The following is a 15,983-nucleotide window of genomic DNA, read 5'->3' on the forward strand; positions in this document are numbered from 1 at the left end:
TTGCAAGCTGACTGTGAAACGGCCATTATTAAAAATTAAATTATATATTACAATGAAATAAATAATATTTAAAACAAAGATAATAAATACTCAAAATTTATCACTTCCCTGGGGGGGAGTCATCTGTAATATTTTCAACAGTAAAGACAAATTTTTAAAAAAATCATCATTTCCTTATTATTTTATTATGATTTATGCCCTTAGGGCTATTTAGCATCTACTTTAGCTGTGTGGTGAAAATACTTAGAACGGTGTGCTACTGGGTTTCTTTTTCCAATTCAGAATTTAGTGGCTTGACGTTGGTAGCCTGAAATTGGTCATTACAAGAATATTTAAACCACAGAAATTGGCAAGCCCTAAAAACTAGGGCTCTTTTATTTTTCAGAGATGCTACTGTTTAACATATGCCAGCAAATCACTGAAGTAAGCCATTCTTTCCTCATTGATTTTAAAAAGGATCTCTAGCACATGTTAGTCTGCCATTTAGTTATTAAGTTTATAGAACAGAATAAGGAGCTTAGAATTGAATGTAATTGTTTTCTGTGCTAGTCTCACAGACTGCTTTAGTGTGTTCTGATGTATTGATGAGATTTTAGACATAGTTTCTATTTTTCTAACATGAGATCACAGTACTGACTGCATCAAGAATATATTTTTCCTAAACAGTTAGCACTCTTAACTTAATGTATATTATAGAAAGCAGTACAAAATAAAGGACTATTTTTGGGAACAGTTGGTTACTGTAGACTATTTTTAGATTAGGGCTCTTTAGTCTTAAAAAAAAAAAATCCAAACACAAGAAAACAAAATGCTACCACAGAGTCATCTAAATATTACTCTAAATGTTCCCTCATAAAAATTTCTCCACTGCATGAAGAAATTAGGGATCTACATAAAGGCAAGACCCAGTAATAGTATTCTTCTTTGATAGTGTCACGCAAAAACTTAGCATTAGCAACTTTCATTTCAACAACAAACACTTGGTAATTTCTTACCCAAGACCATATTAGGCTCCAGAGACACAAATGATTTTAGTGGATCAGTGGGTACAGAATGTGTCGTAAGTGGTTATAAGCATTTGCTTTTATTAGCATTGAGAGGAAAAGAGAGACAAACAGAGAGACTGATCTACTTTAAGAGGAAAAAAATCAAAGTATAAAAACTAGTTAAAGTTCGCCCACCTACAGAGACAAGCTGACGTATCGGTAACTAGATCTTCAGCATCTACACCAGTTAAACATCACAGTGTCTTTATTTTAATGTCTTTCCTGCTAAGGTACTTTAAGAAGTCAGTGATTTTATTTGCAGATACTGATTACCAACTGAATGAAGTAAACAATATCTGCTGCCTATATATTTCCTTACCTGTCACAAGCCACTTAAACTTGAACTCTAGCTACCCATTCTAGGTGTTTAGGTTATTAAACTACGTAATGTAATAGCTGGGTGGACCCAATAAAACAACCTCTCTTTTTTAAGTAAACCAAAAGACTTCACTTTTAAAGACCTGCTGTCAGTTGGTGTCATAGTAAGCATAATATCTCAGAGCCTAGAGAGCAAACACAGCAGCTGCCCTTTTTATACACAAAGCTGTGGCTTGATATACAGAGTGACAATTTCAACCACTTCCAAACACTGATATTGTAGACTTTAAAATCTATTTCTTAGGGATTTGTGCTATATATAGAAATAATCATTACCCTTTGGGAAACAATGGCTCATTTACCGAAAATGAGTTTAACAAAGGAATTATTTGGTACTGAAAAATACAGAGCAGTGAATTGGGTGACACAAATACAGCATCATCAGCTCATGTGAATGTATTAGGGTAATTTACTTTAAAAAACCCCACACTATAGTAACTTAAAACATAGCTTCAACAATGAATATTATGAAATTATGAAAATAGACCTTAGGTTCTTATTTTGAAAATGACCCTGTAACTCTCAACCTGAAATAAATATCATAAAAAAGAAAAACTTTATGGAGTGAAATATTTGTTTTGCTTAAAGCCTAGTTTTGACTGGTATATGTTTCAGTTACACGCATGATTCACACTGAATTTTGTTTTAAGTATTAAGAGAATAAATAACATTCCAAAAGTCACAAGCTTGAAAACTTCCAGTTCCTTCTCTAGTTGGAGAGCTTACAAAACTTATTACATGGAACACTGAGTTGATGCAGTGACCATAAATTCTTAACATTGTAAGTCTAAATTTAATCAAAAAGCAATTTCAGCAAGTTCTGTAGAAATAGCCTCAAAGTAGATAAAGCCAAAGTCACAAAATGTTAATCTAAAAGAATTGTTTATGGGAATATTATTGTATCTTTCAAATTTCTGAGGTTTAAAATTTTTCAAAAAACAACGGGGGGAGGGGCACAACATCTTCAAAGCAGATACACAGCACAATTACGTGTAATGTGAAAAGACTGAGTTGTTTTCCACCAAAAGCCTTGTAACTCATGACATTAAACTTTTATCAGAAACTTTAGTCACTGTCACACAAAAAGCAACCAACAGAGAATTCTAAATATTTTATTTTTTCAGGTGCACTGTTCCTGGTTTCATTTATAGAGTTTTTTGTTTTGTTTTGCTTTTATAAGAACACTTCCTCCATTTTCAAAGGCTTTAAGTTGGACAGGTATTACTGGTAAAGCAGCATAAGAGCAAAGGTTCTGGCTCAGCTTCTAACCAGCTGTGTGACCTTGAACAAATCTCTTAGCTTCTCTGGGTCTCAATTTTCCCATTTATAAAAGGAGGCAGTTACACTTAGATGCATTCTAAAGTATCTTCCAATTCTATAATTTCTTTCAGATAAAGATCTAAGCTTGTGAAAATGAAAAAACAGCCCCCCAAAAAAGGCCAAAATCTACCTTCGTACTTTTAGTGAAACGAACAGGATACTAAACTGAATATGTACAATGTAATCATGATCACAATTCTAATACTATTACACACACAAACAGATTCCAGGTTAAAATAAATTTGGAAGAAAATACAGCAAATGCTATCAGTGGCTATTGCTGAGTTATAGGACACTAACAGCTTTTCTGTATTTTTCAAGTTTCCTACAATAAACATATTACTACTTTGATAATGGGATGGGAGGAGGGAGTTAAAGAGAAAGAAAAAAAACCCCTCCTTTTATGTTCTAAATTAAAGGAAATTTAACATTTGGAAAGCATTCTAAATTTGAATGAATTTTTCAAAAACAGTTGGAGTTAATCAGAAAAAAAATCTCTGGTATAGTCACATACCTGATAGGTGTCATACAAAAGCTGTTGGTTATGTGTCCTAAATTAGTAAGCTTTAAGGAGGCACTATATTTTTTTATCCGTACTGAAACTAGTAATAATAATTATGATAGTTAACTTTAACACAGTCCCAGGCATAGTTCTAAGACTTTACATACACTATACTGATTCGTTTAATCCTCACAACAATCCTATGAGACAGATATACTATTATCATCCCTATTTTACACATGACAACCACGAGGCACACAGATTAAATAATTAGCCTACAACAGCAAATAAGCAGCAAAGGCAAGATTTAAATCCAGGCAATCTGTCATCAGAGGACAGGCTCTAAGCTACTAAACCATACTGTCCTTTGTATTTAAAATATCATCTTCCTCAGGTCATTCTTGAACTGTTTTTACCCTCAACGTTCTTCTAAACTACTTTTCTTGAAACTTAAAATAAATACTGGGATAAAAAGACTGGCCAAACTTCTAATTTGCTAGTTTAAATTTATGATTCATTTCTAACTCATTACTTCAAAGCTATAGGGGGTACAATTTAATCTCCATATATATCAATAGGTAAACCATATAACATATGAGGAACTAAACAGCATTAATTACTAAGTTTAATATTGGAATGTTTTAATAAGGAAGGCACTTTATTGACTGACATTATTTGTATTCATGAATCTTCTGGGGGAAAAGCCCCTAAAAACCAAATGTTGTACCTTTCCAAAATTTCTATTTTATTGAAATGACATTTTAAACTGTGTTGCAATTAATTCGTTTGTTTTTTAAAAGAATATGCATCAGCCCAGCCGGGTGTGGCTCTGTGGTTGAGCATCGACCTAGGATCCAAGAGATTGCAGTTTAATTCCCGGTCAGGGCTCATGCCCAGGCTGTGGGCTCGATTCCAGGTCGGGGGTGTGCAGGAGGCAGCCAATCAATGATGACTCTCTCATCATTGGTGTTTCTCTCTCTCTCTCCCCCTCTCCCTTCCTCTATGAAATCAATAAAGATATATTTAAAAAAAAAAAATGCATCAATACTTCTTTTGAACACTGGCTTTAGGACACACCCTGTTAAATAGCCCCAATTACTATAACATGCAGAACCTGTGAAAAGGAACACAGAGGAAGCCAACCAACTAAACATAGTTGAAGGTTCTCACCGAATTCTTAGGCAATTCAAACTCAAACCAAGTATGCATGTGTCCCTTCTGCACATACCCACACTATTTGCCAATTTTTATGGCTTCTGTATTACTTTTAATAAAGCTCAAATTTCCCCACATCTGTATTACTAAATTTCTAGCCTGTCAAAGTAAATAAGGAAATGAATATTTTCCTTTTAAAAAATTTAAAAGAGAGGAAAGTGAGGAAGAAGGTGGGGTTAAAACTTTGCACCAGGCTGACCGTTAACTTAGATGTGCAATGAGACAATCACTCGATAATTACACCCTTTGGGTACTTCTGTCCCGGTAAGATAATACTGTGAAATAAAGTCACCTGGTTTATTTCAATTTACTTACACAATTTGCAAATCTGCAGCTCTCTGCCATGGTACATTAAGAAAATTAGCATGTAAGAAAAATCACCTGCTTATGTAAATTGAAGATGGTTTTTATCCAAGCAGACAGGGGAAAAAAAGCTGCAATCTGGGTCAAATGACTAATTTTATCTTTTTGTTCAAATGTCTCTCTTCACCTTTTCTCTGTGGCTCAGAGAAAGAATTTTAGGTCAAGGAATGGATAAACAAAAACTTTCTGTGTTGTCCACTCCCCTGTAAGGAGTTTGCTGCCTGACACTACTGAGCTCTATACTACTTAAATTGAAAACAAGACTGAGAACTTTATCTAGATAACAAAACCACAACATTGAGAGAGGAAAAAAAAGAAATCAATGGGGGATATCTGATCTAACTGGGAAAGAAAGCAAACATGGCAAGGATCAGGTACCAATTTTACCCTCTGCTACTTTAGGTAAACAAGGCTTTAGAAAAGAAAAGGAAAATACTCCAAATAATTCAGGACAGACAAGACAAATTCTCCACAGAGAACATGTTTATACTTGCTCTGTAAATGCATCTGGTCAGGTTTTTTGGAGTCTAACATAAGTTAGATGGATGTGTTCTTGGTCAGCAATGACTGCCTTCCCAGCATCTGTTGCTGGAATTCATCCCTCCCACTTATAACTTACTCCATCTCCAAGTCCAGGTGTGGACCTGACTGCTCCAAAAGTAATCTTATCTCCAGTGTCAATGATTGGTTCAGAAATGAGTATACAACCCAACAAAGGCCAAAGAGTCTCTAGAACTGTGCTGGTCAATAAGGGAAAGTCATCACACTGGAGCAGGGTTACATTTATCTCATTTTTCCTCTGAATAATTTTAGAAGCTATTCAACATCTGTAGTCCTGAAGAAAGTTGTCTTGTGATCATTAGCAGACTATTTGCCCACAAACAATGCCATGCTTCTTTACAAATATTAATGCAATTTCATTATAAAAACTTAGGAAACACAGGATTTTATAAATAAGGAAACCAAGACTCAGAAAATGTAAATAACTTTATCAAGGTCATGGGGTTGTTGGCAGCAAGGTGGGGTCCAGAACCATGTCTCCTAACAAGTTTAGTACAGTACTCTATTACCCTGTCATTAAAAAAATAAAATTATTCCCATGGAAATGGCAATTTGAACATGATAAACATCAAATTCTCTGGTTTATTAAATTAGAAATAAAAACTTGGGATTTAGCCATCAATGATCTATTTGCTAAATTCAATGGCCTTTTCTCCACCTTCATTTTCTTTGACCTTTCTATTTGCACCAAAGATCACTCCCACCTTCATAACTGTCTTCTGCCAGGTGTAAGTTGTCAATCAGTGAACCCATTTTCCTAGCTGCCTGTCCTTTAGTTTCGCCTCCAACAGTTTCTTCCATTTACAATTGAGTACATTCCTTAAGGCTCAGACCTCAGCTCCCTCATCATTCTATTTAAATATCTTTTTTAAAAATAAACTTGAACCACTCATTCTCCTATTCAAAAACTTTCAAGGGTTGCCATTCCCAGTGTTCCAAAATTTTTCATTATCACTCCCCAACCAAGGAGCATTTTTAAACATTTTGCCCCTAATCATCCCCCCATGAAATTTTAATACCATAGGTATGCTGTATATCTGTTTATGTAATACACACACACACACATTTTATTCATAAAAAGAGGAAGAGGCCTGGCCAGTGTGGCTCATTGGTTGAGTGTCAACCTATGATCGGGGAGATCCCAGTTCGATTCCTGGTCTGGGCACATGTCCGGGTTGCGGGCTCCATCCCCAGTGGGGGGCATGCAGGAGGCAACTGATCAATGACTCTCTCATCATTTATGTTTCTATCTCTCTCTCTCCCTCTCCTTTCCTCTCTCTGAAATCAATAAAGATATATTAAATTAAAAAAAAAGACTTTTTTTGGCTCACCTCCCAAGTACCAATGTCATCTCTGTTCTTCAGCAGGACAGTCCAACCTCTTCTGGATCTAGTCCTAGCTTGCATCTCCATCCTTATCTTCCATCACCCCCTGCATTGCACTCTATATTTTAGCAACTTCACCAAGAATGCCCTTCCCCATTAGTTGACTCCCTCATTCTTAAAGTACATTTGAGGTATTTTAGCTCTTCTAGGAAGCATCCATACATTCCACAGAAACCTCTCGTCTCTGTTCCCATAATATCCAGGGAATATCTCTCTTGTTGTAATAAATGGCAATGAATTATAATTATCCATTTACAAATCTCTCTCCCCCAATGTATAATCTCCTTTAAGTTCCTAATATCCAGCACAGTGCCCGAGAAATAGTCAACACATAATAAATAGGTATTGTAAGAACAAGTGAAAACAGTATATCTTTAAGTTTTTATTTAATGGTTTCAAGTTTAGTTTCAACTCTCCATCAAGGTGCCCAGAGAGCAGGGATATATTATTTTTCATACTGTTCACCTAACTGTAAGCTCCTTCAGGGCAACTTCATGACCTAATCATCTCTATATCCCAGTACCAAGAAGAGTATAGTCAATAGCAGAAGTCTGATAGAGGTTTGCAAAATTCTTTATAGAACTAAATATCCTCATTAGTGCCTACAATAGTGCTAGTCCATAGCAGGCTGACAAAAAAAGTAGTACACTGACTAGTGAGTTCCAACAATGTCAATGTCAAAACCTTCTACTGTCTGACAGTAGATATGATTCAGTTAGCCAAACTAATTCAGAACACAGATGTGAAACTGGGTTTAGGTAAAGAGCACCAATCATGATCAATGACAGACATCTCTCTACTCCCTTTACTAACACCATTACAATTAACTGTTAAAGCTCAACTCAACATAGTTTCTTCAGAAGTCATCTTTTCATAATGCTAGAGTGCCAGAATTTTTCCTAATGTTTCTTGGCTAGGATACCTTAGAACTACAGACTAGATCTATGATGACTTGCCACATGCTTATTGACAGTATTATAACTGTTGCCTTAGGCATTCTGTGTTACCCCCAAGCAACAAGGGGATCAAACTGACAAGGTATATTATATTATTTAGGACATCATTGATGACCACATTAGATGACCCCATCAACATATAATTCACTGAAGTATTCTGGATGTACAGAGAATTATAAGTGAAACCCAAATATAACCTTATAATGAAAGAACTCCTATCCCATAGCTTCTTTCTGTTTGGTTGGATAACAAATGGAAAAGTTTCTTTGGCCTTGACAATTTCCATCAAAGAAATCAAATCAGTATATTAAGAAAACATACAGTATATAAACAGTAGGTTCTTGAACCGTCAGGGCACCAACAAATCTAATAGAAATCACCAAGAATGGCCACTCGATTCTATAATATAATGCTCCAAGTTATGAAGATAATGAAATATTTCAGTACTCCATTAGCGAATGGCCTTTTATATCAAGGAACATTTCTACAGTTGTCTGTTTTGAGGATAAAACCTCAGAACTTAGATTCAAACATATATTAATGCATATATTCAAACATATATTAATTATATTCTTCTAGCATAGCATATGAAAGGGAACTCTATCTGCCCTCATTTCTTTTTCAGGACACGCACCAGTGGTACTGATGGCTTAAAAAGTTGCATGTAATTTTGAGGGACATTGTTGTTTTAGCTTGTTTGAAAAGGCAATTCTTTCTGAAATATCTTTTTAAAATAAAAAAAATATTTGTCTTTTTTCTTCTAAGGTGACATTCAACAGTATAACATAAAATTTCTCCCCAAGAATAAAACAAGTTTCTTTTGTTTTATTTTTGGTTTTTGAATATAATTTGGATAATCTTGTCAGGAGCCTAAGTACAAAATGACTTCCAATGTTACAGGCTATGGAGTTTCTATCACCAAGAAATCAGCTCAATATCAATCGATTGTGTTACTTTTTATTCTCGAATTCTGATTTCTCTACTTTATGACCATGAACCTACAGTTTCTAAAAGTATGTCCTAAGTACAAAATGACTTCCAATGTTACAGGCTATGGAGTTTCCATCACCAAGAAACCAACTCAGTATCATTAGATTGTGTTCCTTTTATTCTCTCTTTGCTTTCTTTACTTTATGACCATGAACCTGCAGTTACTAAAAGTACATTCGTTTGTAGTTGAAATTAACAATATAGATTTCCACATTTCTAGTTTCACACAAATGCTTTGTTATGTCTAGAAGAGCAATCATTTCCTTTTATGGTGCAGGCTCTGCTTCTTCAAAGCTCTTTTCACAAAGCAGACCCCCCCCCCCCCCCGCCAAAACACTCCAGCTGTGGCTGTTAATCTTGGCCAATAGAGAAACTTCAATACTCAGGATTCTTAACCTGTAAGACACAGTTAATAACAAAATATACTTTACTATACTTTAGTATACATCTTTCTGATGCAACTAACTCCAGGATTTCCCCCAAACATATCCCAAAAGTATTTCCCAGTTTTCCAAGTTACAGTTTGCTATTTGAGGAGTAAGAGGACCAGAGAAAACATTAGAAAAAAATTGATGCTTCTAATTTTCACAAGATGAGCAAGCTAGACAATCTGCATTGCATAAGGATTTGCACTGAATAATTTTTCATTAAATCACACATATTTCCCCACCTCACTGGGATTTTATTTAGCAAGTCATGCTTTTTCATCCAAACATAAGTAAAATGATTTTCCAGCAAAGCTGAACTTTGATGATAAGGATGTCCTTCATATGTTACATTCTGAAAAGAAAAAATTAATTTCCTTCCCAGTATGTAAATCAATAATACCTTCTAAAACTCAGTGGAGATAATCTGAGTAGAACACCTACCACGTCCACACAAACACGTATGTATATTTTTATGTTTGTTTTTTAACTAATTGAGAGGAAAGGACAGAATACCACCCACTACCACCACCACTCTCCTTGGCATATAGCACAACTAAGTGGACACTCTGTGGTATTTAAAGTCATGCCTCCAAAAATAGTCTGCATGTTGATTTCACCTACTAAATCTGACCATATATGAAACCACTTCTATGCATATTAATACAACAGTCTGATTTCTCTACCAACAATTACAATTTTAAAAAGCTAACGTTTGGGTGCTTACTGTGTGTTAGACAGTGTACTCACTGGTTTACAAGGATTACTTCATTTAATCCTTACACCAATCTTATGAGATAGGTGCTATTATTATCCTCATTTTATAGACGAGGAATAAAGAGGTTAAATAATTTATCAATATCACATAGCTAGTAACTAAATATCACTACAGTGATGCTTAAGTTTTGAAAGACTTAAATAATAGTAACCCGAGGAAGGTATCAGAATAGAAAAATTCAAAGTTCTCCAACTTTACTTGGAGTACAAAGACACCAGACCAAATGAATTCCAGGGTCTTTACCTTTCAATTAATCAGATAAGTAAAAAATAAAAAATAAATAAAACACTAACTTTATAAAGTAGAAGCTTTTGCCAGACTCGCTTTTATCAAAATGGCAATATGTGCCATTAGTTCAACCTATGATAGTTCAGGTTGCCAATATCAAAACTGCTTGGGTTTAGCAGTCCTCAAACCTCTCTCATGTAGTTAACTTCTTCCAACTCTCAAAAGTATACACCTCACAAGACTCTGAAGCCTTATACTGTAATATTCTTTATCCCAGAGTTGTCACATCCCTAAGCATAACATTCTCACTTCCTGCAACGATGAACTACAGACAAAAAGGTATGAGGTTTCATTTTGTGCACTGTTTTGTGTTTTGATTTTGCATTAATAAAATGACCACATAGATGGAAGCCTTGACATCTGCTAAAGGTCAAATTATAGATGACACTTTGATAACCCATGAACAATATTCTATCACTGGCAATGAATGTATCTCACACTACCACATGATCATTACCAGGTAAACTGGAACCCCCACTTAGAGATAAAACACAGCAAAGAGTTGTCGAAACTTTAATTGAACTGTCAAAGCACCATCTTTACCAGCAAGTTAATAGGTAATTCACTACTTTTACACAACTGTCCAATACTGATAAGTTATTCCACTAGTTAAATTCAGCAGAAAGAGAAATCAAGCCTGGCAGACTAAACTGTTCACTGATAAATCTGAGTGGTAAAATGCTACATCACTTCTATAAATATCTCTCCTTGTCTACAGGGAGGAACAACAATATTCCTCAAAATTACATACAGCAGTTTCCCTGGCCAGTGTGGCTCCGTTGGTTGGAACATCACCCATGCACCCAACGGTCATGGGTTCGATTTCTAGTCAAGGAATTTGGGGCAACACAGGGGAGGCAACTGACTGATGTTTCTCTTTCACATCGATGTTTCTCCCTGTCTCTCCTTCTCCCTTCTTCTCTTTCTAGAATCCATGAAGAACACATCCTCAGGTGAGGATAAAAAAAAAAAATTACATGCAGCATTTTTAGCCACCAGTTAGCACCACTGGGTGCATGTCCAGAAAAAACACACACTATGAAAGCAGATAGAGTGTCCATTCCTATGCTATGCCAGACAAAAATACTTGCCAAATGCATTAAATATATTCGAATCTAAGTGAATCTTATAATACCCAAGCAGGTATATGGTGCTTTGAATCAAATGATGTAGCACAGGGAGAATATTTATATTACATTGTAATCATTTTAGAAAATAGTCATTTCTATTGGGTGCTTTCTAAATTAAAAAGAAAAATTGTGCTTCAGTTAGTTAAAAAGTATAAAACCTCATCAATATCTTTAGCTTGGGTTTCAGAATACAAGTGCAATTTACTCTAGTTTGGTGTTCAAAGCTCCAGTTTTAACAATCTTATTCAGGTCACACAGCAGTTAAATTCCAAATACAATAAGAAATTCAGACAGCAAGTGAACAATATGGAAATATAAAAATAGAAAAGCATTTGCATACTAAAACACACACCTGGAACTCTTCCTTTTTTTCATACCAAATTATATTTCACCTGTAACAGCTGATAAAAACATTCAATACAGCTAACTAGAAAAACTTGGCTGAAGAACAAAGAAGGGACCTGACCAGATCAAGTAACCAAGGAGCAAAGATGCCACAACACAGTGCTAAGTGCTGGGGAGAAAAAGTGTATACTTGTAGACCACAATCCTTACCCTCAAGGAGCTTACAAATGTAGTCAGTGAGACAGGCAAACACAAAATAACTGGTGTACAACAGAAGACAGTACACAGAAGGAGGCACTTCAAGTACATGGAACAAACTCCGCAGAGTGGTAGAAGGAGTCAATCAATGAAAGAATCTAGAATGAATTCAAATCAAACATTCAGATTTTAATATATCAGCAATTCAGAATACCCATTATCAGAATGTTCACTGTGGGAAATGTTTCAACACTCCAGTTCCTGATCTCCCTCCCCTTTAAAAATAAAAACTTTTCCCTTAGCACCAACTTGAAGTTAAAACTTCTACAAGTCACATCACCATCTGATAGAAATGTAGGCAACACTTTTATAGTATAGGAAAAGCAATCCATTTCCCTTTCAGTATCTCTAGTTCTTAGCATTGTATGCAAAGCACTAAAAATGAAAGACTATCCACGTCTAAGAAAATCCACACAAATCAGTGACAAAATTTAAAGCAAGGACCACCCTTTTTCCTGTCCTCATGCCCCCCCTCCCCCCATCAAGCTCTGAAATCCTCAAGGGTCAGGCAAGAAATGGAAGGAAGTTCACAGTGCAATCCCTGAGGATAGGATATGGAAGAGAAGAGAGGAAGGCAGGAACAGGCAGGTCCCTGAGCAGAGCGACCAAAGGGGCACCATTACTGGCTATACTCTTTACTACCAGGAATCCCACACACCTTGGAGAAGGAAGCACTACAGCAGCAACCTCCTGGGAGATTTAGCTGGGAAAACACTGGACTCTACTAGCTTAAAACAAAAAAACACAAAACAAAAAAACAGATCAGATCACTTAGCAACCTAGATTATAAAATCTGAAATACATATCAAGATAGTCAGATACAATGCAAAAATGATACTCATCAATTATAACCTGAAAAATAATGATGAAAGGAGACATTTGCCAGGATAGTTTCAAAGAGTTCCCTCATTTTCCAGTGGTGATGGGGGCTTTTCTAGACATTAACAAGAATCTATTTTTGAATGCACTCAAAACATCAATTCACATATCCATACCACAATACCAAATCCTTGGGGGGGAACTCAGTTCATTCTAGTTTTGATAGGAATAGAACCCTACAATGACAAATACATTTTATTATAAACTACTAATCTTCTTAAGGACAGACAAGATGTTGCATTTAAGAATCGCTTGAACTTAGAAAAATATCTTAGCACTAGCAAAAGTAGAGCAGTTTCACATGTTTAAAAAGTATACTTCCTACTAACAGCAACCAACCAAAGGATAACAGAACTTAAGAGGCACTAAATGACACTAAAACATTACACCGAATGTGGGCCACTGCATAGCTACAGTCTACTGACCTCATTTGTGGTACTCATGTGTGATGCTATATTTAATGCATTCTTATCAAAAGGCTGAAGCTACATACTTCCCAACTGTAGCTTTACGGTTTAAAATAAACCACGCGAGAAATGACTTAACTGGTTCAACTATGAACTCTATCTTCTTTCTGGGGATCAAGATCACAGATTAAGGGCTAAAGGGATAGCAAAGTAGTTATGCCAAGTATATCCCAACGATAAGACGATGAAAAGGAATCAAGTTTGGGTCAGTTGTGACATTTGGTGCAATTGGCCAACTGATTCAAACTAAATCGAACAAAAAAATCGAACAGGAGAGATGACCAAGGTCTTCGGAGCAAAAAAAATTTCACACATTCATCTATCGATCCTACACTCAGTGGCTTGCTTAGGTTCTAAACAAAAAGTCTGATAGCAAACTTATGTGTGTGACTCCTCAGAGGGTTCTCCACCAAAACTTGCCACAACTCAAAAGCATAAGCCTAGAGAGCCAATGCATTAGGCCTCTTTACCGTGTGAGGGTATCTTCCTACAGTTGAGTGGAGAAGCTTGCTCCACTTTGGTCAACATGGAGAAAGCCTAAGAGACGACTCGCCCAATCACAACCACGAGAAGAGACCAGGAGAAGTTGTGTTTTTCTTTTGATACTCACCAGACAACACCAAAGGCTCCATATCCAATAGGTCTATCCGGCTCAATATCCAGCTGCTGTTGTGGGTGATGCGAGTGCTGATGATGGTGCGCCTTAACTGTAGCAGCTGCGGCAGCCTGTACCTGAGCTGGGGCTGCTGCAGCTGGTCCAGGAGCCTGACCAGGTGCCGGTGATGGGAAATATGGCTGTTGTTGCCCAGGGTTTAACATGGCTGCAGCTGCGGCCGCTGCTGCGGCTGCCGCAGCTGCCGACGAGGTATGCTGCTGTACAGGGTGTACAGCAGCAGCCGACCCCGGATGAAGATGGTGTTGAGGGTGGTGGTGATGGTGAAGGTGAGGAGGAGGGAGGTGTGGAAGGTGGTGGTGATGGTGGTGGTGGTGACCTGCTGCTGCTGCAGATGTACCGCCATTGTAAGCCGCCATCATTTTTGCGTTGGCTCTTGCGCCACAAAGAGACATTCAAAAAAATGCCCTTTGATTGGAAAGCAAACTAGGTCAAGCTGTCATTTGGCCATTTAAAAATGAAGAAAAACCACTCACTCCACCTCAAAAAACATGGAGCGCAACTGGCTTTATGTCTTCATCAGTCAATCCAAACAAGTTAAGAGGATCTTGGTGTTTAATTTTGGGGTGTGTGTGGAAGGGTGTGGATTGCCAAAAAAAGAAAAGAAAAGAAAAACGAAAAAGAAAAGAAAAAGGAAAAAGGGACCCCCTTCCCCCCAGGTTTCCTGCCACAAGTGGGTACTAAAACTCCATCCTTAATTTGGGGGAGGTTCCAACTTTGAATGTGGGAATAAAGGCCAAACCTCCCTACCCCCTGAACTCCACACACGAAAAGGATCAGGTAACACACCACCCTTGGAATCTTGTAAGAGGGTTGACTCATCTACCCCTTCCATTCCCACATCCTTTTCTAAACACCTACCACCTCCTCAAAAATACAATTTAAAAAATTTCCAACCACCCCAAAATAAAAAGATGGGGGGAAATTTTCAGGGAAACCAGCTTCCCCCCCTCGAACTCGCAGGCCTCCCTACATCTCCCCCTACTCCTAGTCAGGTTGACCTGGTCCGGGGGGGGGGGCGGCCACTAAACTTTCCCGAACAGAAAAGAGCCAGGGAAAGAGGCAGGAGAGAGTAAGCCGAGGAGGCGACAGGGCAGGACAGCGAGGAGAAAGAGAACCCGGGCAAAGTGAAGGTAAGGAGGTGCAGGCAGGAATGAAAGAGAGGTGGGCAGCGCTCGGACGCCCAGACAGAGGGAACCGCCCCGGGATGAGGTTAGGGTCCCGGGGCCAAAGAATAGCAGCCCCGAGAGGCGGGCGGGGTGCAGTCGGAAGCGGGCAGACTGCTACCCCCGCCGCCGGCTGCTTCTGCTAGAAGGGTTGGGGGGGAGAGCGGGTGGATCCCCCCGGCACGACGGCCCCCACAGGGCTCAAGGCTGCTCCGTCTCCCCCCCTCCCCCCCACCCGGCTTCTGTCCCCGCGGCCGCTTTCTCCTCAGTCGCTGCGGCCGCTTTCTCCTCAGCCGCCGCCTCCTCAGCGCCGGTGCAGCCGCAGCCAGACTCACCTCCCCTAGCAAAGCCGGATAGAGCGGAGCCAGCGGCGGACACGCGCAACCAGCCGCTGAGGCCCCGCCCCCGTCTAACACTGACCGGCTTCCCTAGCCAATCCACGCCCACCTGTCCGCATCCGCCTCCAATCCTGGGACCGCAGCTTCAGACAGGCGCACTGTTCGGCCAGTGGCAACAAGGTGTGGGTCTCCTGGGGAAATCCCGCCCCCGATGCGGGATGGGCATATAGAGAAACCAATCAAAAGGCAGAGTTTGGCCTGACCGACAAGGCTAAAGGCGAATTAAAAACCAAAGATCTCCGTGACATTTTCTTTCGCCTCTCTCTTCTTTTCTTTTTCTTCTTTTATTTTTTTGGCAGGAGCAGGAAGCTGCGTGCTAATCCCGCCTGCAAAGCTGGAAGAGAGGGTGGAATGAAAGGACCAATCATGAGCCGGAGATCAAGAACAGAGCAACCAATCCTAGGCTTGAAGATGAAGTGGGCTGGGACTGGTGCCAGATAGACACTTAATTTAACAAATG

The 15,983-nt window shown here is 38.3% G+C and overlaps 1 protein-coding gene across 1 annotated transcript in view; it reads right to left on the bottom strand.

Moving 5' to 3' along the window:
* The window catches only part of NLK (nemo like kinase), a 121,698-nt gene extending 106,381 nt beyond the window's left edge, over positions 1–15,317 (bottom strand). The window contains exon 1 of the mRNA XM_016201908.2: positions 13,897–15,317. Coding sequence (XP_016057394.1) covers positions 13,897–14,354 — 458 coding nt within the window. The 5' untranslated portion in view covers positions 14,355–15,317. The remainder of the gene's footprint in view (positions 1–13,896) is intronic.
* Between the last annotated feature and the right edge of the window lie 666 nt (positions 15,318–15,983).

This window comes from Miniopterus natalensis, chromosome 17, assembly GCF_054644295.1.
Source record: "Miniopterus natalensis isolate mMinNat1 chromosome 17, mMinNat1.hap1, whole genome shotgun sequence".
Taxonomy (NCBI): domain Eukaryota; kingdom Metazoa; phylum Chordata; class Mammalia; order Chiroptera; family Miniopteridae; genus Miniopterus; species Miniopterus natalensis.